At 32.6% G+C, this 27,605-nt stretch overlaps 7 protein-coding genes across 8 annotated transcripts; 5 read left to right on the forward strand and 2 right to left on the reverse strand.

The window, feature by feature from the left end:
• The first annotated feature begins 707 nt into the window (after window positions 1-707).
• Window positions 708-1,761, forward strand: AT4G10603 (S locus-related glycoprotein 1 (SLR1) binding pollen coat protein family). The gene is made up of 2 exons (NM_001036536.2): window positions 708-818; window positions 1,412-1,761. Exons 1-2 carry the CDS (start codon window positions 764-766, stop codon window positions 1,618-1,620), a joined length of 264 nt encoding a protein of 87 aa, NP_001031613.1. The 5' UTR covers window positions 708-763; the 3' UTR covers window positions 1,621-1,761.
• A 5,006-nt stretch (window positions 1,762-6,767) lies between these two features.
• Window positions 6,768-9,388, forward strand: CID12 (CTC-interacting domain 12). 2 transcript variants are annotated; one of them, NM_117129.3, is made up of 9 exons: window positions 6,768-7,490; window positions 7,659-7,769; window positions 7,859-7,903; window positions 7,975-8,047; window positions 8,133-8,245; window positions 8,341-8,400; window positions 8,490-8,606; window positions 8,713-8,774; window positions 8,869-9,388. In NM_117129.3, exons 1-9 carry the CDS (start codon window positions 7,122-7,124, stop codon window positions 8,927-8,929), a joined length of 1,011 nt encoding a protein of 336 aa, NP_192799.1. In that variant the 5' UTR covers window positions 6,768-7,121; the 3' UTR covers window positions 8,930-9,388. The 2 variants fall into 2 exon arrangements, with proteins under 2 accessions (NP_192799.1, NP_001031614.1); NM_001036537.1 differs by having other exon boundaries at window positions 6,963-7,490; window positions 8,713-9,381.
• Window positions 9,389-10,148: 760 nt separating this feature from the next.
• AT4G10613 (RNA-directed DNA polymerase (reverse transcriptase)-related family protein) lies at window positions 10,149-11,512 on the forward strand. Its single transcript, NM_001036538.2, has one exon. The coding sequence runs from the start codon at window positions 10,825-10,827 to the stop codon at window positions 11,263-11,265; it is 441 nt and encodes a 146-aa protein (NP_001031615.1). The 5' UTR covers window positions 10,149-10,824; the 3' UTR covers window positions 11,266-11,512.
• Window positions 11,513-13,968: 2,456 nt separating this feature from the next.
• Window positions 13,969-16,290, forward strand: AT4G10620 (P-loop containing nucleoside triphosphate hydrolases superfamily protein). The gene is made up of 3 exons (NM_117130.2): window positions 13,969-15,303; window positions 15,384-15,551; window positions 15,784-16,290. The coding sequence occupies exons 1-3, from the start codon at window positions 14,083-14,085 to the stop codon at window positions 16,186-16,188; spliced, it is 1,794 nt and encodes a 597-aa protein (NP_567364.1). The 5' UTR covers window positions 13,969-14,082; the 3' UTR covers window positions 16,189-16,290.
• A 120-nt stretch (window positions 16,291-16,410) lies between these two features.
• AT4G10630 (Glutaredoxin family protein) lies at window positions 16,411-17,526 on the reverse strand (the record flags this gene model as incomplete). The annotated part of the gene is made up of 1 exon (NM_117131.2): window positions 16,411-17,526. Exon 1 carries the CDS (start codon window positions 17,413-17,415, stop codon window positions 16,411-16,413), a length of 1,005 nt encoding a protein of 334 aa, NP_192801.1. The 5' UTR covers window positions 17,416-17,526.
• Window positions 17,527-21,679: 4,153 nt separating this feature from the next.
• Window positions 21,680-24,372, forward strand: IQD16 (IQ-domain 16). The gene is made up of 5 exons (NM_117132.4): window positions 21,680-21,895; window positions 21,991-22,221; window positions 22,556-22,843; window positions 22,931-23,053; window positions 23,580-24,372. Exons 1-5 carry the CDS (start codon window positions 21,785-21,787, stop codon window positions 24,096-24,098), a joined length of 1,272 nt encoding a protein of 423 aa, NP_192802.2. The 5' UTR covers window positions 21,680-21,784; the 3' UTR covers window positions 24,099-24,372.
• AT4G10650 (P-loop containing nucleoside triphosphate hydrolases superfamily protein) lies at window positions 23,578-26,036 on the reverse strand. The gene is made up of 7 exons (NM_117133.5): window positions 25,847-26,036; window positions 25,577-25,762; window positions 25,332-25,482; window positions 25,192-25,262; window positions 24,918-25,014; window positions 24,614-24,804; window positions 23,578-24,524 (listed from the first exon to the last, which is right to left on the reverse strand). Exons 1-7 carry the CDS (start codon window positions 26,015-26,017, stop codon window positions 24,258-24,260), a joined length of 1,134 nt encoding a protein of 377 aa, NP_192803.4. The 5' UTR covers window positions 26,018-26,036; the 3' UTR covers window positions 23,578-24,257.
• Window positions 26,037-27,605: the final 1,569 nt, after the last annotated feature.

The raw sequence follows: 27,605 nt of genomic DNA on the forward strand, positions 1-27,605 counted from the left end.
TTTGCTATAAGCCTTCATAAATTGGGGATTGTTAGGAGATTGATTTTGAAACTGATAATTGTTCAGATTTTGGTAGTTAAAAAAGTAGTTAGAAGAAGTTTGACATTCCTTAAATGTAGTGATATTGAAATTTTTTGACATTCCTTTAATGGATCAATGCATTCTGTTCCTATCCTTTCTTATATGGATTGAGACTAAAAATTCTTTGAACTACCACCGCTCAACTTTATCATGATAATTATAAGTCAACTCAAGTATTTATAGATTATCAAAGTCTTAATCCGAACTCGATAGGACCAAACTGAAACCAAACCAGTTATTTTATTTTTACTATATATATATATCATAGCTTATTAAATTTTTTACAATATTATAAGGATATTATAATTAATAATTATAAAGATAAAAGAATGAAAGCGTTTGGCAAGAGCAATGGTAGAATTAGAAAGGAAAAAATAAAAATGGTTGAGAGTAAATAAGGATTCGCCACAAAAAGCACTAAAAATTGTATTTTAATATATGGACAAATATATAAATTTTATAAGTTATATATATTGGAAAACTATTTTGTAAATGTAGAGCGAGTCTTATGCTTTTATTATCTTAGATAATCAACGAGTAATTTAAGGAGTTAGATAGCTTAAAATATACATGTTCTAATGTGGGGTACATCTATATATGTAGGTGAACTTTTTCTTTCCTTTTCATTTCTAAACTCACAATCATTTTTTGAAAAAACAATCAATTGATTTCTATCATCGAAATGAAAAAAACATTCTCATTTACAGTTCTAATTCTTTTTGTCATTCCTCTGCTAGGTTTGTATTTTCATTTATAATCATTTTTATATGTAATTTTTATTTATTTTAAGTTAATTATTTTGAATAAATTCTTTAAAAAATCTGTTCAGCAATATTTATATAATATGTGTCATAATTAATTTTCAATTAAAAATTTCATCATATTGAATTTAGGACTTTTATGGAAATTTCATACTAGAACTAGAAAATTAATACGTAACTATTTAGTGCTAGACCTAGAAAATTGATAGCCAAACAGTTTTTTTTAACAATATTTTCACCTATTTTTCAATTTAATTAGGTAATTTTATGGTGATAATATATTAAGAAGAAGTATTGTGATATAATCTGATTGAACATATACGTTAATATTGTTTTATTGCCTTTTCATCATCCATTCATTTTCTTTTCTTTCCACATAGATAAATGTGCCATGATAATTGTTTTCATAAACATTAAATACATATATCTTATATTTATAAGTAAATTTTTATGACATTTGAACTACCTCAATGTTAAACTTACAATTTTTGCTATTATAAATTTTTTGGAAACGTCTATATTTATAAGACCAAAAAAAAAACTAATATTTCATCTTTAATATATAACAGTAACAGGATTGATGGATAGTATGCCACAAAGACACCCGGTAGAAGGTTGGTGCAAAAGGCCTCTACCTAACCAAAAACCAGGACCATGTAATAACGACCGTTGTTCGGCTAGGTGTAAGGAGCAGAAGCAATTTGAGTTTAAAGGGGGCAAGGCAATGGGTATTTGCTCTAGTGAAAATAGATGTCTTTGCACTTTTCGTTGCCGATAATTTTGATGCATTTATTTATTTTAAAATAATAATCATTTGTTTTTCTCCTTTTCTGACATCCAAAAATCATTTCATATTCCGTATTATATAATATGTCTTATTAAAATCAAACAAATATTTGTCATTTCTATTAGTGTTATTACCAAATTCTTGTATGGATTAGTGTGTTGTAGATGATAAATTTTATTATTGTTATAAAAAAATAGATTACCTAGAGTTGCCAAAAGAAAAAATATTACTTAGGATACTGAAGAAATAAAAGAAAGTTAAAAGAAAATTTCATTCTCAAAACCTTTACGTTTTAAATTGAGGATAAAAGTTACTCAAATAAATTTTTATGAAAAATATAATTAATTTTATGAACGATTACTTTTATCTTACATTCAATTTTTTTTTTACTTATAATGTACAATATATGAATAGCAGCCAATGATTTTAAATATTAATGAAATGTCTTCAACATGAGACATAATCCGCATCAAAAATACAAAATCATTTTTTTGCCAACTACAAAATCATAAAGCACAATAATGGGTGTAATTGTTTTGTTACGATAAATTAAAAACAATGTATATAAATATATATATATTTGTACATTTTTGTGCAAGGTTTGTATTTGTACTTATGATCATTTTAATGTTACATATAGTTCTGAGGAATGATTCGCATATGACTTGATCCAACATAATTCCATCGTGATTTTTTCATCATGCATTCATTTTTTTTTTCATGCTACGTAGAGAAATGTGCCAAGCATGGAGTATTTGGTATAATTTTAACAGGAGCATGGAGCATGGAGTATTTGGTATAATGTAGAATTAGGTATTCAACTGACTTGCTTTTATTGATTTACTAATTATGGTATTTATACACAATGATCTCTATCAAGAGATAAACATAAATTCCTAAAATATAGGTTAGAAACTCTATCACCAAAGATATTGTACTAATCCTAATCGGATTACACATATTCCCAATACTCCCCGCACGACAAACGTGATACGCAAAACGCAAACTTTGCAATCACAAAGCGGAACACGTATGTCGTGGACAATATGTCGAGGACGGACAAATCATGTCAATAAACATCTTAGGGTATAAACTTTATTCTTGGGGTGGAACTTCATCTTGTCTTCGATCTTGGTAAAAGGGAATACATCCCGTGTGCGCAAATTATGCTGCTCCACAAACAATCGTCCTTATCTTGGACGGTCCATAACTCGGATTACACATGACCTAAAAAACATGAGTGTTCCATAAACTCTACTAATGGCTAAACTATAACCAAACTCCCCCATAATGGTAAAACTATTACCAAACTCTCCCACAAGAAATGTAACAACATAAACAAAAAAGAAACTCTGAAATTTCTCTTAACTTTAAAATAATTCTAGAAACATAAAAAGAAAAACCAAAACCAATCCTATTAAAAACATAGGAAACCAACGATCACGTAACCTCCATCCCTTAACATGCCTACGTTTTCGTCGGCGTCACCGTCTTCTCCTTCAGTGATCACTATCTTCATGATTTTTTTTCTTGATCACAAGAACTTTAATGCGGAAGCTTTAATTCTTATCCACAAGGATCGACTGCTCTGATACCATGTAGAATTAGATATTCAACTGACTTGCTTTTATTGATTCACTAACTATGGTATTTATACACAATTATCTCTATCAAGAGATAAACATAAATCCCTAAAATATAGGTTAGAAACTCTATCACCAAAGATAAGTACTAATCCTAATCGGATTACACATATCCCCAATATATAATTTTTTCATTATAAGTTTTATTATATGTTATAATTTTTGAAAAAAAAAAGAATGTTTGTTATAATTCTCTTCCTCCAAATACTTTGGTGAGGTTTACGATAAGATTGTTACGTTCAATCCTTGCTCTGAATAAGTTTTGGTTCGTGTTGTTTAAATTATTCAGTACTTAACTACTAAACTAAAATCATGTATATGTGGATGCGAAATATTGTTTTCGTATTTTTTTTTCTACGGTGATTTCAATATTGGTAGCTATATAATCTTTGTGTTTAATGAACTTAAAGTACCAAAAAATTACAAGTGAGTTTTCGGTAAGGAACTCAGATTATTTACATCTCATTAATCTATTTACATTAATTCGTGATCTTCTGTTTACTACGGAGTTTGGAGTATTTCAAAATGTTTTCTCTAGCTGTATCTTCACAAGATGGGCTTCCCGATATGGGCCTCTCAAAATATATTTTGTTTTTGTTTAAACAACCCAAATGTAGCTTTTTTCTTGTTTAAACCCAAATTGTATTTGTTTTTATTTTCTAACAAAAGAGAAGTATTTCGGGTGATACCAAATAACTTTCGAAGGAAAAAGACAAAACATAAAATGAGATTTGGTATTTTGGTGGTTGCTAGGAAACTAGAAGATGTCTAGTACCATGATTCGATTTCCGGAAAATAATACAAGACAAGAGTTTGGTAGCTATTGCGTCGATAACATAAACAATTAGGCAGCATTTTAAACTAAAAGAATAATCTAAAACCACTATTTTCAGCTTTGATTCCAAAAACACAATAATTCTTTTAAGAAGATGTACAAAAATTCGAAAAAACTAGGTAGATTTGCTAAATTTATCCCCAATAATTACAAAACCAGATACCAAATCAAAACACATGTATATTATTTCCGAACTGGTTCGGATTAATTGATTTTCAACTCATAGAAACAGCATAAAACATAGGGGTAATTAGAAGAAGAAAAATTATGGTAATGTAAATTTAAAATAATGTAGACAAAATCAATTAAGATGTTGTATTTGTTTAATTCTTGACCGCCACTATATGTAAAGCCTATTCTTGTTCGACGAGCAGTTTGCTATTTTTGAAGGCTTTAAAGATTTGTTTGTCGGTCTTCAAAAATTATATATGATTCTTTTTTGTGTTTTGTTCTCATTCAAACACTACCGAAAATCACTTTCCGGTAGATCATCTATCATGAAATTGCTCCAGCACAAACATGCTTAACTGTAAAGTTTTTTCGATATGTTTAATCGAAAAGATAAGTGCATTTCGTGGATATAGATGATCTAATTAATTTTTAAAACTCTTTTCATTCACTACTATATATCCTGAAATCGGGATGTTACAATTTATTTCTGAATTTTTTTAAGTGTCTCCTACATAACTAGATATGTTACAACCACTATGGATCTTATTTCTAAAAAGTATTGAATACATCATGTCTAAATTGATTAATTCTCAAATATACTACATTTTATGCTATTTTCTGTAACTTCCATCAGAATCCAAAATTTTTTTTTAACATACCATAAATTTTAATTTTATGATTTATGAAATATTTATAGATTTTATTATTTTAATATTTTTAAAAAAATCCAAAATAATAGTATCTTTTTAGCTAAAATTTCTTTTACTGTATTTTAGGATATTTCTCTATCTAATTGTACACCATACATATAACCATAATTTGGTGTAATTCAGATTTAAATTAGGATGACATCAAAATTAGTCAAAATCAAAATAGCATCTCTATTTTATTCTTATACTTCCAAGGAAAAAAAATAAAAGAGCTTTAAACGTGTCGTTATAGCTGTAAAGCTGGTGATGGAACTGGTAAGTTGGTAACTGCTTCGACCACCGTACGAATATGGTGGTTACTGGTTAGGCTACACGGTAATTTCTTTTATTTACCTGCAGTGAGAAAGGTAAATAATAATGAGTGAGAGAGTAATGGATAATTCTGAATTTGTAATGTCATTGTCATTGTTTTGTCAGTAAGTGATGCTTTAGTTAACTCATGTTTATCCATATGGGCCATTCTATGTTTCATATATATATATATATATATATATATATATATATAATATGTTATTTTACTTTTTATAATTTTGATTCTTAGTCTTTATCAGAAAAGAAAAAGAATTGATTCTTAGTTCTTGGATTTATGAAAAGTAAATAATTATGTGCAAAGAGATTCTTTGATAATTTTTCAATATAATAAAATATTAAGAATATTATTTAAAAAAAAAAAATTGAGGGAAGAGATTCATTTGATTTTACGAAAACGCTAAAACGAGATGGATTAAATGTTAGCCTTTTTCATGACAAATATGTTGTAAAGCATAATCATGTACAAGGTAAAATAATTTTGGGTTTTTAGTGTTTATGTCGTAATTCTATAATTTTTCTCAACTACTTTTTTCTTTGTATAATTTAGCATTTTTAATATCAAACACTTTTGATTCCAAATACAGTTTATTTTTATTTTCTTAAGACTACTTACCAAACACACATAAACGGTTTTTAATATCTAAAGTTACCAAATGTATGTATTTCAAAAAACAATCATCAGCAAATTTAGATGTTTTGAATTTTTATTAGAAGAAATGCATTGCATGGTTATAATTAGAAAATTAAAATAAAATATAAATCAGGATTATATGACCAAAAATTGTTTTAACTTTTACTTAGCATTTACACATAAATTAACAGAAATATAATATTTTTTAAAAAATAATTTTCTTATAATAAAAATTGTTATATTGAAATTCGAATATTAAGATTTGGCAAGTCGCCAAAATATAATCACACTCAACAAATTTATATTGTCTCACTAATTATCTGTTCATAATACATATATCAAATGTATAAATCTTAATATAATAAATTTTAAACTAATTTCAACTGTCATACTAAACAAGAGTTTATACAAGTCTTTACCTAGTGTTATACTCCCTCTGGAAATGTTAAAGCTTATTGTTTAAGAAAACATATTATACACCTAAAGAAAACTATGCATTCGTTTTGTGCCATGTGTTGTTTTACTAGTCGTGACTCGTGATTCTCCATATCATTACGTTAATCCCAACTCTCAACTATTATTATGTTATTTTTTACTATAGAATGGAAACTTGTAGATTACTTATATGAAGGTTGATTAAAATGTAATTAAAATCTGTATCTTTTTTATAAAAAAAGTCTCTTCATATATGTTTTAGTTGATGAGTGATGGACAAGTAAAAATAAATAAAATAAGTACATACGTTTTGTTTTAGTGATATAAATATATGATGCCAAAAATGTACATATATTTTCTGGATAAATATTAGAGTTGTAGATCCAGGTTTGCTATGATCTAGCTCTGTCCGAAAATTGCAGAGCGTGATCTTTTCTCTGTAGTACGACCGATTTGTTTTACTTTATCCAATCGTTTTAACTTTTTCACCACGGTTAAAAAAGTTAAAATCAGATCTCTAACCATTTTCTCAACGAACCTCGCTAATATTTCTCATTTAATCAAAATTTAATCACCATTAATCCTTTGGTTGATTACTCTTTTGTCCTCTTCTTCTTCTCTCTTCTCTTTCTTGGTGGCTCTCTTCTTATAGCCACTGTTCCCTTTTTCATTGTATTCCTCAAATCTCTTTACTTGATCGTTGGTTCTCTCAAAAATCAGATTTTTATTTCTGGGTTTTGTTCGATTTTGTGATCATGGCGGTCATTGAGAGCGTCGGAGCTAATACTACTGTGGAAGCTGGTGGTTTGATCTCGCCGTCGCCGCCGTCTTCCGTCACCAGTCAAGAATCAGGAGCTTCTTCTAACAACGATCACGGTGGAAATGGAATCCATGATGAGATCGGAGTCCACGTGGCGAGATCCGACGGTGGTGAGAGTTTTAAGCGTGATATGAGAGAGCTTCACGAGCTCTTGTCTAAGCTTAATCCTATGGCTAAAGAGTTTATTCCTCCTTCACTTACTAAGCCAGTTGTTAATGGTTTTAACGGCGGTTTCTTCGCCGTTAATAATGGCTTTGTTGCTGCCGGAAATTTCCCCGTCAACGAAGACGGTAGCTTTCGTCGGGTAAGAACATCTCTCTTCTCTCTTCTCTGTGATTTTGGGGTTTTGAATCAAATTGTTCTTTAGGGTTTTTGATGATTCTTCATTTTGGTTTCTCTGTTTCTTCTTGTGTGTGTTTGTGAGTTTTAAAAATCTCACCTTTATGTGTCAAAATGATTTGATTTGAAACAGAAGAAGTCGTTCGGACAACAAGGGAAACGGAGAATGAATCCTAGGACAAGTTTGGCTCAGCGTGAAGAGATCATAAGAAGAACTGTCTATGTGTCTGATATTGACCAACAGGTTTTAAAAAGTTTCCACCTTTCTTCAATTGTTCATTCTCAGCCTTTAGTGTATAATCACTTATTAGTAATCTTATTCTTGGGTTTAAGGTCACTGAGGAGCAGCTTGCTGGTTTGTTTATCGGCTTTGGACAGGTTTAAGCAACTTCTTAAAGTTCATCTTTGTTTGTGTTGTGTTATGGTGTTGACTGTATTTGGTTGTTTAGGTTGTTGACTGTCGTATATGTGGTGATCCCAACTCAGTACTTAGGTTTGCTTTCATCGAGTTCACTGATGAAGGTATCATTAGTTTCTCTATGTAATCTGTTTATTGGATAATGCCTGTAAGTGCTTGGTTTATGGTTTGTCATTTTGGGACTTGTAGTGGGTGCAAGGACTGCTCTGAATTTGTCTGGGACGATGCTTGGATTCTATCCTGTGAAGGTTATGCCGTCTAAGACAGCTATTGCACCGGTTAACCCAACCTTCTTGCCAAGGGTAAGGTTTTTTCTTGTGTTTCATCACATTCTGACTGCAAAGTTATGGTTTTTTAGACTCAAGAGGTTTGATTTTAGTCCTGTCTTTGTTCTTAGACTGAAGATGAGCGTGAGATGTGTGCAAGAACTATCTACTGCACTAACATTGACAAGAAGGTGACTCTCACTCGAATAAATTGGTTTCCTTTGCCAAACTATTCTGAAACTTAATGTTGCTAACTTTGCTTAGTTTCACTTTTCAACAGCTCACTCAAACCGACATTAAACTCTTCTTTGAGTCTGTGTGTGGCGAGGTGTACCGTCTGAGGCTACTGGGCGATTATCATCATCCAACTCGCATCGGCTTCGTGGAGTTTGTCATGGTAAGCAAATACTTCTGTTATCTCTCTTTCTTCCAACCTTCCATTTGTCAACTATAACGCTTATGCATTTTCATTAGTTAAGTATGATCTTTTCACTCTTCCGCAGGCTGAAAGCGCGATAGCGGCTCTCAACTGCAGTGGTGTCCTTCTTGGTTCTTTACCGATAAGGTCCAAGAACAAACCAACACTTACTCTTTAACATTCTCTCTAAATTGATCATCAATCTGAACATTGATCGTACTTTGGTGGTTGGATTTTGCAGGGTGAGTCCATCAAAGACACCGGTTCGTTCCCGTGCTATCCCGCGACATCAAATGCATTAACCGTAGCTACAAGTTTTATATATATTTCTGCTCCTCACAGACATGTAAAGAATGTTTGTCTGAAACTTCTGGTTCTTCTGTTTTCCCGTATGTAATGCTAGAAGCTTGATGATGCTTCTGTTGCCTTTTGCTTTTGGGTAAATCTCTTAGGGAGAGTTTTTTCGATTTGGGTTCCTACGTTTAGTAGTTTACACAGAGCAGAAGAGTAAAACACTGAGAGAGGCTTTTGAAGATTGTCTCTGTTTTTTAGTTATTTATACTCTTACCCCTGAAGTTATTAGAAACTTGCTTTGGTGCTTAAAAGTTTCTTCTACATTTTAGAGTTATGCATTTACATTATTGTCCTTCTTTGTTTTTTTTAATTGTTTTCGTCTTCGAGAAAAGTGTTAGGTACATGAAAGTCTGTGTTCTTAGTTGAACAAGTCAATTTCTATTTTCATTTTAAATTTCGGAAACGTGAATCATGTTTATCAGAAGAATATCAAGATTATAAAACTATACTAGTCACAAACATATTTAAATTTTAACAACAAATGAAGAATTTTGAGAATTTTAATTATATTTTCTTTGAGATATTAAATTTATAAATTTATGTTCAAAGTTTTTATGTTTTCATGTTAACGTCGGGAATCAAAAGTCGTCCTAGAAATAAATTATATAATTACCATAAACAATTTTGAATTTAATTATAAAAAAAGAGAATGAGGAATCTAGAAATTTATTGTTTTACCTTAAATTTTTGGATATTTCCCATGTTTAGTCTATGTTCGTAGTCAACTCAAAACAAAATCAAATTTCTGTTTTCGATAGGATTTAAATAAGAATTATCAAAAAACAAAATCTGAATAAAATAAAGAAAGGAATCTTGGAAATTTTTAAATTTTACCCTGAATATTTGTATTTTTTTCTTAAGTTTTAACTTTTCTTTTGGTTCTCCTTTCATCAGCAAACACATTAATATCAGTCAGACAGTCAAATTCTTGAATTGGTCAATGTTAAATTTTTAATTATCATGACAAGTAAACTTGCTCAGTTGTATTTTTAATCGAATGGTAAATAAACTTTAAAGGATGAAATTGTAATTTGCAAGTATCACACGTCAAGCGTATGTGGTGGCTAGTTGGACTTACACCAGTTGAGTTGATCCATCTTTGCGCATTTCGAGAGCGTCTCTGTCATCTCTAAGTAAAGCTTTGACATCTTTTGTACTTTCCAAAACATACAAAAAAAACAAAAAGTCAAAATTGTTGTAATTATATTACAATAAAGCAAAAGTGGCTTGGTCTGTTGTCTGCTTGCCAAAATCCGAAGGGGGGCTAGGCCTTCGAAGATTCACAGAGTGGAATGTTACACTTAGTCTAAAGCTCATCTGGCTCTTATTCTCTAATAGTAACTCTCTTTGGGTCGCTTGGCATAGACATTACTGGTTCATAAAGAAAAGATTGCAGGATACTTGGAATTGGAAGTGCCTCATACGCCTAAGACCACTCGCAGAACGTTTTATTAAGTGTTATCTTGGTAATGGGTTGAATGCAAGTTTCTGGAGGGACAATTGGTCTCCTTTTGGGCCACTGATTAAGTTTCTAGGTGAAGAGGGTCCAAGGAGATTGCGGATCCCTGTGGTGTCCTCTGTTTCTAAAGCTATTGTGGAAAATAGTTGGATTTTGCCATCACCACGTTCTGATGTTGAGCTTCAATTACACACTTACTTATCAACTATTGCCCTTCCATTGCAAACGGACTCGGCAGATTCCTATGGTTGGGTTGTTCAAAATGTGGATTGTAATGGTTTTTCTTCCTCTAAAACATGGGAGGTCCTGAGGAGAAGAGAAGACAAAAAGGATTGGGCTCCTCTTATCTGGTTTAAAGGTGCAACGCCTAGAAACTCATTTCATATGTGGATTTCAAATCTCGATAGGCTGCCTACTCGTGCGAGGTTGGTTTCTTGGGGTCTGCAGATCTCACCTCTCTGTTGTTTATGCTCTCAGTCTGTTGAGACCCGGGACCATCTTATTCTCACTTGTGGATTCAGTTCTTCAATCTGGAACATGGTGCAGGCTAGGCTTAGGTTGCAGCCTGTTCAGTTCAGAGTTTGGGAAAGCTTACTATCTTGGATCAAGTTAAGTACGGCCTCCTCTCCTTCCATCATTAGGAAGCTTGTTGCTCAAGCCACTGTTTGTGCTATTTGGAAGCAGAGAAACAACCTTTTGCATAACTTACAAGACATTCTACCGTCTATCATCTTCAAGAATATAGACCGTGAGATCATCAATTCCATCAACGCAAGGTGTCATCGGAGAAAGTTTAGATCGCTTATGAGATTGTGGATCAGATAGTTCTGTCTTTTGGTTATTATAATTGTTTGCTTCCTTGTTTTTTCTTTCTTTTTGCCAAGGAACCAAAGCTTTAGGTAATCAAAAATATAAATCCAACTCTATTTCATTTTATATGATATTTACTCACTTAGCAAAAAAAAAAAAAAAAAAGTTATATTACAATTTGCTGGTACTAATTAATGACTTTTATTTGTATGTTTAACTAGAGCCCAACCCAAATTTATCAAACGCACATTTTTTTTTGACAACTTCTTTTGAATTTTCTATTTAATTATATGGCTTTAAACAAAAGAAATTATGATATTGTGAAATTGTTTTAATAGGTCAAATATATTCAAATCAAGATATTTAACGGTTTGAGTAAAAATAAGCTTATAGCAAAACTTCTGAAAATATATATGGTCACGTACATATTTTGCAGCTAGGAAGTGGACTTATATTACTAGCTAACCAAAAACTTATAGGTGCAATTACAGTTTTAGGGAGATTTTTTTAGTTCTTTTTATTTTTATATTAGATACCGTTATGTTTCTTTTCCCGCAAAATCTAGGTACTTTTGATCCGAGGAATGATTTTTCCATTATTAGTTAAATAGCGATACTATTAAATAAAAGAATAACTTCTACTATCTATGTTCATTTTAATTGATTTTCTAGAAAACTACATATATTAAAAAATATATATTAAAACTGATTAGAAATGTATTAATTTTTTTAAATTATATTTTTTTTATAATTTTAAACCAGTGATATTTAATTATTTGTTTTAAAGTTTAAAATTCATCAATAATAACTAATAAATAGTGAATAAAAAATCTAAAAAATTAACTTTTTTGAAACAATTGTTTTTCCTAAAAGATCAAGTAATAAGTAACAGAAATAGTAATAAACTATTTTCTTATCTCAATCATTGTAAATAGTTTTAAAATGAAAGTGGAATACAAGTTTCAGTTATAAATTATAATTCACACTCAATAACATATTTTGAAGCAAGGAAGTGTACCTATATTAAATTTCAATTTCATGGAGCTTGAACATATTTTGCATCAAATGAGATCATGCAGTTTTGGATGTTATTCAACTCATTCAACATCGATTGCTATAATTCATGATTCTCCATCTTTTCAACCTGCTTTTCAAAGATGGCTACTACCGAATATGTTGCCTCATACTTCATTAGATTCTACATTTTTTTATATAATAACCAGGATGACCTTTGTATATTTTTGGCCAAGACATATCTTTATAACTTATTAAAATGTCCATAAAAAGCCTTTGAAAAATCTCATGAGAAAGTCACAAGCCCATGTAAACAGTGAGTAAGGTAGTAGCTACACATATAGTATAAGCCAGAGTCGTAGATCAGGATCAAGTGTGCCATGAGAAAACTTTGGCTTGTATGCACTAAATAACAAAGTGAACTAGCATGTTAGAGAAAAGAAGATTACGGTGGCAAAAATATTGTACTTAGAGCATGGTGCGGTGCGAGAAAGTTTTGACAAACTTTTCTTAGAGAGAGTTTTACATCAAGATCAAAATTACGTCAATAACTAAAAGATTATGGCAAATGAGCACCGCAAAAAATAAATCTCAGTATAAACCTCACCATTATCGGAACACTCGCCGGAAATCTAAGAAATGAGGACTCTATCAAGTTAGCCTCTATCAAGCTTCTCCGATCTTTAGTCGATCTATGGATCTTGCAGATTTAAGAGTTTTAATATCAGCAGTTTTTCGTAATCGGTCTCCAGCTTCATATTGCAATTCTATTAAAGAAAAGTTCAAATTTGGGGTTCATAAGAGTTATAGTCCGAATGTACGTTTTACAAAGATTTCTCAAGACGTTGAAAAAAAATTGCCAATAGAGAAATCAACCTCAACACAGCTCAAATCTAAACAATGCCAGCTCAAATCGACCGACTATAACAACAAGATTGTTTTGATGGTTCATCAACTACTCATATGTGTCATGACATACCATTTTTCGGAAAAAAATGAGAGCAAAAAATGACAAAAAGAAAATGTGGTTGTGAAACACATCTCATGTCTCGTTGGTGCATAACTCATAAGGGGAAATCCTAGACTCGAAATTAAACTTGCATATCACCATAGCACATTATGATTAGTGGAGTAATTGCCACCAGCAAAATATAAATAGTTGTATGTTTTATATGAAGACATAGTATGTAAGGTGGTAGAATGGTAAAGAATGCCCCCATTAAAAACAAGAGGTAGTAGCTTTGAACCCTTTTAGCAATATTTTGCCTCCATTAAATGTTTTGGTTGGATCTGCCCTTGACAATAGCTAAGGTAATGTCTATGTGTTCTCCTTCTAACACAGATAAAGAAGTAACATGAAGAATGACTTAGATAGATAGGCTTGAGATCGTACTGTTTGTGGTTTGTTTAGTGATTCGGTAGATGGTGGAAGATTTAATTGAACTCTATCCAATTTTCACGACATTATAGATTGTAGAAAATTTGCATTAACAGATTTTAAATTGATTTTTTTTTTCACTAAACATATAATTGAAGAAATTTATTACAAGTCATCTTTACTTGAAAGATTTTATTACTAAAAATCCCGTTTAGTTTATAGTTTTAAGATTTCCCAAATTTAATATTTTCCCCAACAATTTGTTTAATACTCCTAATTTAGATTTGTTAATGCAACCAAACAATATGAGTACTTATTTACAAAACCTAAATACTACAGGTACCTTTTCGCAATTTCCCAAAACTAAACACACTCTTCTTCTTCCTCCCATAGAAACACAAAAGCCCTAAATCTCATTTTCTTATTACCCGTCGGAGTGAAATGCTTTCGAAAGCAGCAAGAGAGCTTTCATCATCAAAGCTTAAACCTTTATTCGCTCTTCATCTCTCTTCCTTCAAATCTTCCATACCCACTAAACCAAACCCTTCTCCTCCTTCATATCTCAATCCCCACCACTTCAACAATATCTCAAAACCGCCATTTTTGCGTTTCTACTCTTCTTCTTCGTCCTCTAATCTCCTTCCGCTAAACAGAGATGGGAATTACAACGATACAACTTCAATCACAATCTCCGTTTGCCCAGGTTGTGGAGTTCATATGCAAAACTCAAACCCAAAACATCCAGGTTTCTTCATCAAACCATCAACAGAGAAACAGAGGAACGATTTGAATCTTCGTGATCTCACACCCATCTCTCAAGAGCCTGAATTTATAGATTCAATCAAACGAGGGTTTATCATTGAACCAATCAGTAGTTCTGACTTAAACCCTAGAGATGATGAACCATCAGATTCAAGACCATTGGTTTGTGCTAGGTGTCATTCACTTAGACATTACGGGAGAGTGAAAGATCCAACGGTTGAGAATCTTCTTCCTGATTTTGATTTTGATCATACTGTTGGTAGGAGACTAGGTTCAGCTTCTGGTGCTAGAACTGTTGTGTTGATGGTTGTTGATGCTTCAGATTTCGATGGTTCTTTTCCTAAGAGGGTAGCTAAGCTTGTGTCGAGAACTATTGATGAGAATAATATGGCTTGGAAAGAAGGGAAGTCTGGTAATGTACCTAGAGTTGTTGTTGTTGTGACTAAGATTGATTTGTTACCGAGTTCGTTGTCTCCTAATAGGTTTGAGCAATGGGTTAGATTAAGAGCTCGTGAAGGTGGTTTAAGTAAGATTACTAAGTTGCATTTTGTTAGTCCTGTTAAGAATTGGGGGATTAAGGATTTGGTTGAAGATGTGGCTGCTATGGCTGGGAAGAGAGGTCATGTTTGGGCTGTTGGATCGCAGAATGCCGGAAAAAGTACGTTGATTAATGCTGTTGGGAAGGTTGTTGGTGGGAAAGTTTGGCATTTGACGGAAGCTCCTGTGCCGGGAACTACGTTGGGGATAATTAGGATTGAAGGTGTTTTGCCTTTTGAGGCTAAGTTGTTTGATACTCCGGGGCTGTTGAATCCGCATCAGATCACTACGAGGCTTACGAGAGAGGAGCAGAGACTTGTTCATATTAGCAAGGAGCTTAAACCAAGGACTTATAGGATCAAGGTTTGGTTCAATATAATAGAATGTGTTGGCTTTTTGGATACAATTGTGGGATTGTTAATTGGATTGTGTTGTTGTTGCAGGAAGGTTATACGGTTCACATTGGTGGGCTAATGAGACTTGACATTGATGAAGCATCTGTTGATTCTCTATATGTGACAGTTTGGGCGTCTCCTTATGTTCCACTTCACATGGGGAAGAAGGAGAATGCTTACAAAACACTCGAGGACCATTTCGGTTGTCGATTGCAGGTAAAGCTCTGGCCTTTTCAGTTGTGTAAGACAGAATATGATCAATTTATGTATTGAACATTATTTAGATTACAAAGTTTTGATGTAAAAAGAAAATATTACTTGAGGACCATTTCGATTGTAGATAAATATCATATTGTAACGAACTTGAAGTATTTAGGATCAAAGCTTGATTTGAACACTGCCCTTGATACTAGTCCTAACCTTTTGTACATTTTGGTTTTTGATGAAGCCGCCGATTGGAGAGAAGCGGGTTGAAGAGTTGGGGAAATGGGTTAGAAAGGAATTCCGAGTGAGTGGAACCAGTTGGGACACAAGTTCAGTAGATATAGCTGTTTCAGGTCTCGGTTGGTTTGCGTTAGGACTAAAAGGAGACGCGATTTTAGGTGTATGGACTCACGAGGGGATTGATGTCTTCTGCCGTGACTCATTGCTCCCGCAACGAGCACACACTTTTGAAGACTCTGGATTCACTGTCTCCAAGATCGTTGCCAAAGCTGATAGAAATTTTAACCAAATTCACAAGGAGGAAACACAGAAGAAACGAAAACCCAACAAGTCTTTTTCAGATTCTGTATCTGACAGAGACAATAGCCGCGAGGTGTCACAGCCTTCAGATATCTTACCAACAATGTGACTCTTATAAGTTAGTTACCTTTTCCTTGGTTTGTTGAAATTACATTGAAAGCTTATTTTCTTCAAAGCTTATTTCATTCATTGAAAGGTTCATTACATAGACCATAACAAGTTGGTAACATAGATGATTTGTATTGAATTATACATCAAACAAACACAGAGTTGCTCTGTTTCACCACAATAGCTTCATAGAGTGAAATCAGTGAGACTTCTAAACTCTCTATCAACTGCAAATAGGACATGGAACAAGACCATTCTCATTACACTCATTACATCTCACAACCACCGAAGCACTACCCCATCCTTTCACCATCTTACAGCTTCCATTACACCGAAAACACGGCAAGAAAAACAAACCGCCGCAACCATCACACGCGCCGCTCTCGCATCCTCCCGCTTTCTTTCTCGGAATCCCGCTGATCAGCTCTCCGAAAGAACCTTCCTCAACTAGTCTCAACACTTCCTCTCCTCCACCAATGTACCTTCCCTTCACAAAAACCCGAGGCGGCAATGCAGCCACTCCCTCATCCCCAACTCTCTTCGCCATTAGACTCACAAGCTCTTCTCTAAACCTTCTATCCATCGACACATCTCTCTCGCAAACCACAACACCAAAACTCTCCACCGCCGCTCTCACAGCGTTACACGCCTCAAACGTTTGACGAACACCTCGCAACGACGTCGTGTACATCACCACACGATTCTCTCCTCCTGGTGGACAAATCCTCTCAAATTTCTCATCCAATTTCAAATCTAACGGTTTAAACGATTTTCTAGGGCTTCTCGAATTAGAATCCGAATCCTCTCTGTTCAGATCTAGCGGTTTCAAAACCTCGTCGTTCAAGTTTTTTCTAGGGTTTCTCCGACTAGGATCTGAATTCTCTTTGTTCTCTCCACCAAACACTTTATACTTCACCGGAGTCTTAGGAAGTGGCGTGAATCGGAAACTCTCTCCGTCGAGACCAGACATTAACTCCCAAGAGTTAATAATCTCCGGTTCCGACTTTATCACCCTTGGCTCAGACCATATTGACTTAGATTTTGTATCGACTGTGAATTTCTCCGGCGGCGTCATAGGAGGAGAAGGAGGAGGAGGAGGATCGAGTGTGAGAAGACCATAAGTGGTGGAGGTTAGTTTGACGATGTGGTGACCGAAGGCGGAGCTTCCACCGCCGATTTGAGAGAAGTCTTCGTCGTGGTTTAGGAGGTTAGATGAGACGCAACCCATTATCACCGGAGATTTGATTTTTTTATCGATTTGAACGCCGGAAAATTCCTTTTTTTGAGAGATTCGAAAAAATTGAGTTTTTGAAAATTTTGAGAGGAACGGTCGAGTGAGAGAGGTTAAGACAAAACTATGAAAAGTAGGAAAAATGTGACTTTGGCCTTTGTCTTTGGTACTCTTTAAACTATAATATAAGTTTATGTTCTTGTAATAAAGTAAAGTTAAAGATGGTGATTGATTGAAGAAGATGTGAAGGTTTAACTTTAAAAAACAAGTTCAAATTTTGGTTTCTTTTAAAAAATTTGATATGTAGATTTATTATTGAGTTGTGTGCTACAATGAAAGCATATTTCTGTGGTATAAACGAAAGTGATGATTTTTTTTTTTTTTTCAATTGAAATTATTGGTAACATTCTTTTGTAGGTATTAAAATTCATAACGAAAATAAATAAAGAATCGGTAGGCCATTTTTCAAACCTGGATATGGACCTACACATTCACGTTTTAGGCGCTAAACTATAAAAATGAAGAAAAAGATTTTTTTTTATTAAAAGTTGTTACAACAAAAAAAAAACTTGCACAATTAGCAAAAACATAGAATGTTAGTGTTACAAATAATTACACTAACCACAAAAAAGAAGACTAATTAGTAGTGAAAAGAAGAAAGATCCATAGAGCCATCTTCAACAAAGGCTAAGGATATCTCATAGCCAGACAGGTTTTATAACCATTCTAAGGCATTCGAAACAACATAAGATTGCCCCCAATACATCCGACGATGCACTTTGAGCAATGAGAAAAGTTCTCATGGTTGATGCATTATTTATATATGTGATCAAATCTACAGTAACACGATTATGCATTTTAATAACGTTCTTGAGGAGTATTTACATTGTGAACTTTCTTTTGAGGTGAAACAGTTCTCTTTCGTTGGGCTAGTTTTTTATTTTGATTACCGATTTGCTTGATGCGTCTCATATGGATATAAAAACGACCAAGCAAAAATAGTGGGAAAGCAAATCCTAACCCAATTACACCATTTGTAGCCCATTAGTGGTGGTATAAAAGCCATTAATTAAAGTAATGCACAGTAGTGTTAAATTAGAAAGTAGACTATTTTGGAAAAGAATAGTTATGGAGAAACCAACAACAATTATTGATAGGCACAGAGTGTAGGACAATGCCCTATTGGCTGAGAGCCTCAGGCCTTATTCAGGTCCCATTATGTGGTCAATGTTAATGACTTCATTTCCCTGAGATTTTAGGTGTACCCTCATAATCGTACTAATTAAACAAATTTCAGTAGTAATAATTGAACAACTTACTATCAACATAGCCAAAAATAATGAGAAACTCAATTATTTTATATTTATTGTCCACTTTATGAAATTATAGTCCACTAACTCACATGGGCATGGTCTCATCATGCACTTCTAGTCTCTCTATTCTCTAATTTAGATTACTAACTCTAAATCCAACCTACCAATTCCTCCTAATAATAGTGACAAAAAATGTTCCTCTTTAAGAGAATAAACTTTAAACTGATTGATATTAGAGATCCCTTGATATTATCCATATTAATTGTCTTAAATTCGATGTTCATCTTGATTAATTCTATGTATGAACTACTCATATATATACCAAATGTTAACTGCATGATTTATACCATTGTTAACTTTTTCTATCTTATAACTGAAATTAAATATTTGATATTAAAGAATAAAGAAATGGGGTTCATGCATTACAAAAGAATTAGAATCTTATCGGTAAATTAAATATAGAATTCTTAGGAGCTTTATCAAAAACTACCAAATAAAATGTGCCTAAACATTCACTGCCAATAACTTTTTGACATGGAGATTTTGACTAGTCCAAGCAAAACTCATTCATATATGAGACCTTTTCTCGATGCTACATAAGTTAATAAATATTAAAAGAATCTCAGTTTCAAAGTTGTATTTTTGGCTAAAACCATTATTTTGTAGTCTTCGAGGTCTTGTCGTCCTTCATTTGCACGCCTCGTTTTTATTATCGTTCGTATTTCGTATCTATCATGTATGCATTAGGATCTTATGTTTGTATGAGTATTAAATTCTGAAATAAGTTTTTGATTGTGTCCGTGACATTTCAATTAAGCATAAACCCTTATTACTAGCCAAATTGGAAGTTGGTTGGAAATTAGAAAATTAATTTTCTGATAAGAGTAATGTAAACTGAAAAATACTTTTGAGCATTTTCCTCCTACTTTTTATGAAAAATGTATAAAAGTATTCCGTGTATTATCATTTTTTCTCTAAAGAACTCCCAAATATTGGTTAATGTATAGTGTGATCATTAGAGTTTGAACACCTTGTTGGAGAGTGATCTAAACTGATCTACCAAGATCGAACAAAACAACCTTAGATCATATTAAACTGATTGAGACTAACCAAAATTACAAACTTATACTGCAAAGCCATAGTAAAAAATCTTAGATAATTGTGAATATATATTATTTATATTATTATAGTTTAGGAATTTAGCTTTATAGTATGTATATTATTTATTCTGTAGTGATCTTGAACTTCAATTTATTTTCATCTTTGTATAATAACAGTTAATACTAATTATTTTGTAACATACACACCTTTTTTGTTTTGTTTTTATTCTCATCAAATTTATTGTTTTTTTTTTTTTTTACAGCAAATTTATTTGTTTTGTTCAACATAGCAGGATAGAGAAACACTGACCCACTAAAATACATCACCTATGATTTCTGATTACTACTATAATTCTGATCCAAGAAAAAAGCAATTACTCTAAATTCATATATATATATATATATATATATATATATATATATATTTTTTTATCAATAGAGTTGAAAACTTTTAAAAATAGCTTCTGCTAGTTTTAGCAAAAAGGTGAAAACCAGAGTAAAAGCATTCTTCCAAATAAAATAGGGTAAAAGTATTACTCTAAATTACACTTTTTCTAATCACAAATATATTAAAAATTGAATTTTGTAGATTATTATTATAAAAATAATTAATAATTATTCTCACACATTTTTATTAAACTCTCATCATATTAATTAATTTGGTTTAACATATCATAAAAAGAGACAAACTACGATTTCTAACCACTATAAGATTACTTATCCCCAACATAACAGTTCTTGAAGACTACATTCTCTAGCCACCCAACTTCTATAGATTATCACAATTTTAACTATTACAGGCTCTCTTTTCATTTTGCAATTTCCTAAGAAACGTTCTATATTGTGTAAACACGTGACAACACCAATGAGCTAAATCACAATTTACAAAAGAACTAATTCTTTTTTCAAAGAAAACAATAAAAATCATGTTGGGAACTTTGGATTCTTGGTACAACGAGGCATTAAAGTCTGTGGCTCTCTCCTTCTTGAAAATATTTACAATGTCATCTTGGACCGTCAAAATCTTCATTTACTATATTACATTAATGGTGGTATATATTTAATAATCCCATGTAACATCTGTGCAAGTGCACTTGCTTATTAATATAGAACATAACCAGAAAGCTGCAACAATTCTGATGCACCCTTGTTTGTTATATAATCATCATCACAAATATTTTTAGTCTATTCTTAGTTCAGTTATTTTTGTTTTATCATAAGCATCATTTTCATCAACAGCTGTTATATTTTCTACTCTGTTCAGTGGAGATAGTGAAACTGTTGCTTTTTTTTGGACGTTTGCGAAACTGTTTTAAATGTAAAATAATCAAGCACGAGAGAGATTATCCCTCCTTAATTTTCTTGATTAAACTTAAGCTAATCGACAAAGAAAAATAAAATAAACCTTTAAGACGATATTCCTTATTTTAGCACATAATTTATCTAAGTTATAATTTCAAAACAAAATTCAAATTACAGTATTTAGTCTCTACGAAAATTAAAACTAGGAAAATTAAGAAAGTTACAATAAGTTTTTTTCCAAGTATAAATATATTTTATGAGAGATGAGGTTTATTCTTTTATCAAAAAAAAAATGAGAGGATGAGAATTATTTATGTAATTTATAGTTTTTTTTTTGTTATACGAGCTTACCGTATATGTATTTACAAAAGGATTGTAAAACACAATCGTTTTTTAATTTACTAATATCAGCTAGTTAACATATTGTTAATTACTATTATTTGTTTGTTTAAGTTATATAAATTTTTATTTACCAAATTAACTCATTTATTTATGATGTTTGTCGTGTATACTATATATATACACATTCATGCTATCTTCCTTCGTCTCGTGGTATAGTTACTTACATGAGCATCAACTTCACTTATAGCTAACTTTTTTCTTCTCTTTCTTTCTCTCTGGCTCGTCGCTTTTAGAAAACGTTAATTCAATATGGCTAAAAAGAACGGAACGTCTTGGTTCACCGCCGTGAAAAAGATTCTCTGGTCACCGTCAAAAGACTCCGACAAGAAGACTCACCACCACAAAGAAACCGATATTAAGGTCTTATTTTAATTCTCTACTATGAATTACTACTTAACCTCGTCTCTAAATAGACTTTTAACCCGTAAGTTTCGATCTTTTGTGGCTAACTGCAGAGAAAAGAAAAGAAAGGATGGATTTTTCGAAAGACCAAACTCGAAACCACAAACTCTGTCTTACAACATACTGTCCGTACGGTGGAGGCAGAGGAGAAAGAAAAACCGCCGGTGATTGTCTCCTCCGTAGAGGAAGGTGTCACCGAGATCGTTAAGCTAACGGCAACTCCGGGTTTTATTAGACGTCATTGGGCTGCCATTATTATTCAGACAGCTTTCCGAGGTTACCTCGTAAGTAAAAAACAAACAAACAAAAATCTTTTTTTTTTGGTATGTGTAACGTAAAAACGTAGTTTGAGGAAACTTTTAGTTTCCATATTTTAGTTGATTTGAAACTTTGTTTTGAAAATATTTTGTTTCACAAGAATTTTGTCAGTGTCATTTTTTTAATGAGTTCTAAATTTGTCTAGAATTTGTGTTATCTTTAGTGAAATTTCGGATTTTATTGTTGTTGTTGTTGTCATAATTTTGTGTTATTTTTCTTTAAGCGTTCTTAATTTTTCAATTTGAACTTTTTTGTTTGTCACAAATTTGTCACTAATATTTTTCGTTTATATGAAAAAAGTCTAGGAGAGCATTACGGGCGTTGAAAGGAATAGTGAAGCTACAAGCATTAGTGAGAGGTAACAATGTAAGAAACCAAGCAAAACTCACTTTAAGATGCATCAAGGCTTTGGTTCGAGTTCAAGATCAAGTGCTTAATCATCATCAACAACAACGCTCAAGAGTCTTATTATCACCACCATCGAGAAACTACAATATAGAAGCAAGACGTAACTCAATGTTCGCTGAATCTAACGGTTTTTGGGACACCAAAACATATCTTCAAGACATCCGTAGCCGTAGATCTTTGGTTAGTGACTGAAAATTTATTAGACCACAACTTTATTTGTTTTTGTGTTGATGACAATAAATTTGTCTTCGTTTTTTTTTTTTGCAGTCGAGGGACATGAATAGGTGCAATAATGAATTTTACTCAGAGGAAACAGAATTGATTTTGCAGAAGAAATTAGAGATTGCTATTAAACGAGAGAAAGCTCAAGCACTTGCTCTCTCTAATCAGGTTTTTATTCATTTATGTTATTTTTTACTTCTTTTATTTTGGACATTAACAGTATTTAAAATCCATATTGTGAATTTTCTTTTGGGGGATAATTGGGAAAACAGTCTTTTAAAAAACAATTAAATATATCAACATTAAGGAAATATGTAATTTTGTTTTCGTTTTAGGGATTAGGATTATTACGGTTAGTTTTAAGACTTATAATTGCTTGGGAATTTAAATTTATAATCTAGAATTAATTTTTTAATCAATTTTTTTTTTTAATCTTGATAGAAATTTAACTAATTTTATATAAAAAAATATTGAATGTGGATAAATTGGGAAAACATTTTTAAACTTTAGGATATTTAGGTTTAAGACATATGTACGATTTATTTCTTATATGTTTAGGAACTAAACACCAATATTTAGTTTAGATTTTACACTATTATGTTAAAATAAAATTTCGACTATTATCATAGTTTCTATTTTTGGAACAATCTAGTTTAGAGATAAAGGATACTAATTTACTCTGTTTATGTGAAAGATTCGGAGCCGGTCTTCCCGGAATCAATCAGCCGGCGATGATAGGGAGCTTCTAGAGAGAACACAATGGCTTGACCGATGGATGGCTACAAAGCAATGGGACGACACAATCACCAATTCCACAAACGTTAGAGATCCTATCAAGACTCTTGAGGCTGTAACAACTCATCATCATCAGAGATCATATCCAGCGACTCCACCGTCTTGCAGAGCTTCAAGATCCGTTATGGTGAGATCAGCTAGTCCAAGAATACCATGTTCGCCTTCCTCGATGCAGCCAAATTACATGTCGGCGACAGAGTCGGCTAAGGCTAAGGCAAGGACTCAGAGCACGCCACGGAGGAGACCAATGACAGCGAAGAAGCGGCTTTGTTATGCGGAGGAAGAGAGTTTGAGGAGTCCAAGCTTTAAGAGTTGTCTCTGGGGAGATCATGAATCCGATTATTCTTGTTGTTACGGTGATGGGTTCGCCGGGAAAATCTCACCTTGTTCTACCACTGAGCTCCGGTGGTTAAAGTGAGACTTTCTTGTTTTTCGTAATATTTACGATCATGGGATTTGTTTAGGGTCTATTTTTTCCTTGTGCCAAAAGGTTACTTAGATAACAAAGCTATAATTCTCCTTTAAACAACTTGACATCGATTCTTTAAGCCGTAGATCATCACAATCACATAATCTTTTAAAGGTATGTGTAAGATTTGGCTAGAGCAGAGACATGTTCTAAAGTGTAATGTCCAAGTCTACCAGTTCTATAGAGATTCAATATCTTAGAAGCAACTCTTAGATCAGCAAACTCACTTGCTTCTTCTGGAACCCTAAGAACCGATCTTAACGCAGCGAATTGCGTCTCTATAAGATTTCCCATGCTGATTTCGTCTTCTAAGTTTCCGTCAAATGCTGAAATTGTCTCGTACAGAACTCTTCGAACGTCGTACACTATAAAATCCTACAAATAAAGAAAAGAAAGGAATTTGATACAACTAACGAAAGACTACTGATTAGCAGATAATGAATCCTATTGTCTTGTTCTGGTACCTGTGTATGATCTGTTGCGTATTGCCTCTTATGTTTGGCATCAGACTTGGAGCTCTCATCGGATAAACTTTCTGTTAAATCCTGAGATTTGCACAGTTTAGCCCATTTCTTGTATTCATGGCTCGAATTTAGTATCGTCAGAAATAACCGTGCTAGTTTGAGTTCCCCAACTATATCATCCGGGATAGCTCCTGCATTAGGTAACCCACCCAATAAGCTCTCTGCGCTATCCGGGAATGAGAATAGAGAAATAAAACCTTAACGGGTATATAATCATTCTGTTTGTGTTTAGTGCTGATCAAACCTGTTAACGCTAACTTTGCGCAGATCTCAGCGTCATACAGATTAGGAGGAAAAATTCCAGGCGTGTCCAGTACATAGACATTGGGATGGCTACCGATCTGAAAACAAATGAATTCTCTTAACCTTACTAATACTAATAGCAGCATAAGTGAACACATGCAAGTATCATGACCGCAATAATAAGCATACAGAGGAACTGAATATCCTTGGAGCGCGTGAGAAATCTACTAACAGCGACATAATCTCAAGTATTCTGGTAAACGAAAGGAACAAACCTTCAAGCTCATAATGTCTTTAGTATCTCCAGGCTGGGAGCTAACTGTTGTATGCTTTAGCTTACCTTTCTCTGTTAAAATCGATCATGAAAAACTGAAAATCCCGCAAAAGCAACAATACTTGATGAAATAGGAGTTACCTGCAGCACTAATCCTTCCGATATGATGAAGAGAATTTGAAAGAGCGGACTTTCCTACATTAGGAATCCCAAGAAGCATCATAGTAGTAGTATGACCAGAATGACCAGCCTTATGCAATTCCCTAACTTGACTCTGCAAAAAGTTCAGTAACTGAACAAAGAAAAAGTCTTCTTAAGTTTCTTTCGCCATAAAGAAGAAAGAACCGAAAGATGAAAATCGAGACGACTATCGGATAAAATGTTACTTGCTTGACACAATCTTTGTTATGTGAATTCACTGCATACGAAAGATAGTTTCTCTCTTCAAAGTAATCTATACACTTCTTCAACTCCAAAGGATCCGCGAGTTCCATTTTGTTCAACACAATGATTCGTTTTGACGGTAAAGGCGAAAACTTTCTCAACAACTCATACTCAGAAGACAACGGAATCTACACAGAAAAGAGAAAAAAAAAAAACTTAGCTTCGTTCTCTGAGGCAATTAATCGAACACTTGGAGGACAAAGAAAACGAACACGAGCGTCTCGAATCTCAAGTACGAAATCGACCAAAGGAATACGTTCGGAGATTGCTCTAACTGCTGCGGCCATGTGAGGTCCGTACCATCTCCGGTTAGGGTTTCTCGACGCCTTGATCACGGCGTCTCCGATTTCCCTCGCAATCTTCCAGGTTTTAGCCGTTGCCATTTTTCAACATAAACATCCGCGCGTTGAAGCCTAAATAAAGCCCATTTAGCTCCATTGGGCCCTTTAATGCTTTAAACATAAAGCCTCATCCCATCGAAAATACGAGGAGAGAATCTTAAGATTTTTTTTTTTTTTTGTATAAAATAAAATAGAATTGTCACTAAGCTAGTATTAAAAAGTAAAAAGTAAAATTGGTAAAACGTATCGTATTTTAACATGGTGAAAAAGTAGATGAAATAGTTTTATTTTAAGAAATTTTTTATGAACACAATATTATATTTTTTAAAAATTATATACATAATATTTATATGTTTTGATCTATATATGTGGATAAACATGAAGCCATTTAAGGAAGATTTATATTTCTTTAATCTAGAAAATTTCAAAATCATATTTAGAACCGTGTAAATCATTTTAAGATTTGTCTACACGTCTTAAGGTATACCACGCCTCATTTGATTAGGCGGAACAAAATCAAATCACAACGGCTATATTATGATGATTTTGAACGCCTTTTAAAGACGCTCCTTCCCAAAACTATAAAGATACAAGAAGTTTTGAGATTTTCCTTATTCGGTCAAATTTATCATTTTCGGTCAAATTTATCATTTAGTTAGCCAACGGCTCTTTTAATTTAATGACTGTGATTTCTTTACTTCTTTAGAGCATATGACCGTTTGTATGAGCCTCTATATAAGCTCATCTTAGTTTGTATCTTTATTCGAGTCATTCAAGTTAAGTAATAGAAAGTGTGTTTTTCTTTTAAAGATGTGTAATCTCTTGAAGTCTATTAGTTCAATCTATTGGTATGACTCTAATAGTCTTGTTTGATTGCGTTTCTATATATTTTGTGAGATTCAAACATTTTGGTTTGATCAGTATTGTTGTGGATTCAACGACAAAACTCCATCATTCATCGTTACTATCGTTCTATCATACCATTCAAGCTGTAGACTTTGAAATAGAGAAGCGTAAACCGAAGGCGGATACTGAGGTTAGTATTACTAACTATAATCATCATAAAAATAAATTGATTATTAGATCGAAAAATACATTTTTGTTATTTATCTAAATTTTTTTAATCACCTCAACATTAACCAATAGTTCATTGCAAATTTGTCCCAATATGTCACTCAATGTTTGTTCCAACAATATTATCACTTTAACTTAACACATTATTAATTATCAAATAAATAACAGCTTGTCTAGTTGTAAATGTAAATAGCCTTCATACATTTTATATCTATGAATTTATTTATAAAACCTTTTGACTAAAACTCTATATTATAATGAGATTCAAAGATATAAATTTAACAAAATACTTTGAGAAACTTTTGACACATATCATTTTCAATCTAAGAATATTGAGAGAGATAGAAAAGGGAAAACTCACAAGATAAACTTTCCTCTTCGATCAGTGATTTTGATTTAGAGAAGATAAAAAGACAGAAATAAAATTGTTATGTCACGATTCAATTGATAAGTACCTATGTATATATAATAGAACCAAACATTATTACTTAATTGTTATTAGATAACTCAACGTTAAAATTATTAATTATGACCAGAGTCTGAAACATAGTCCAAC

Source organism: Arabidopsis thaliana, chromosome 4 (genome assembly GCF_000001735.4).
Source record: "Arabidopsis thaliana chromosome 4, partial sequence".
Taxonomy (NCBI): Eukaryota; Viridiplantae; Streptophyta; class Magnoliopsida; order Brassicales; family Brassicaceae; genus Arabidopsis; species Arabidopsis thaliana.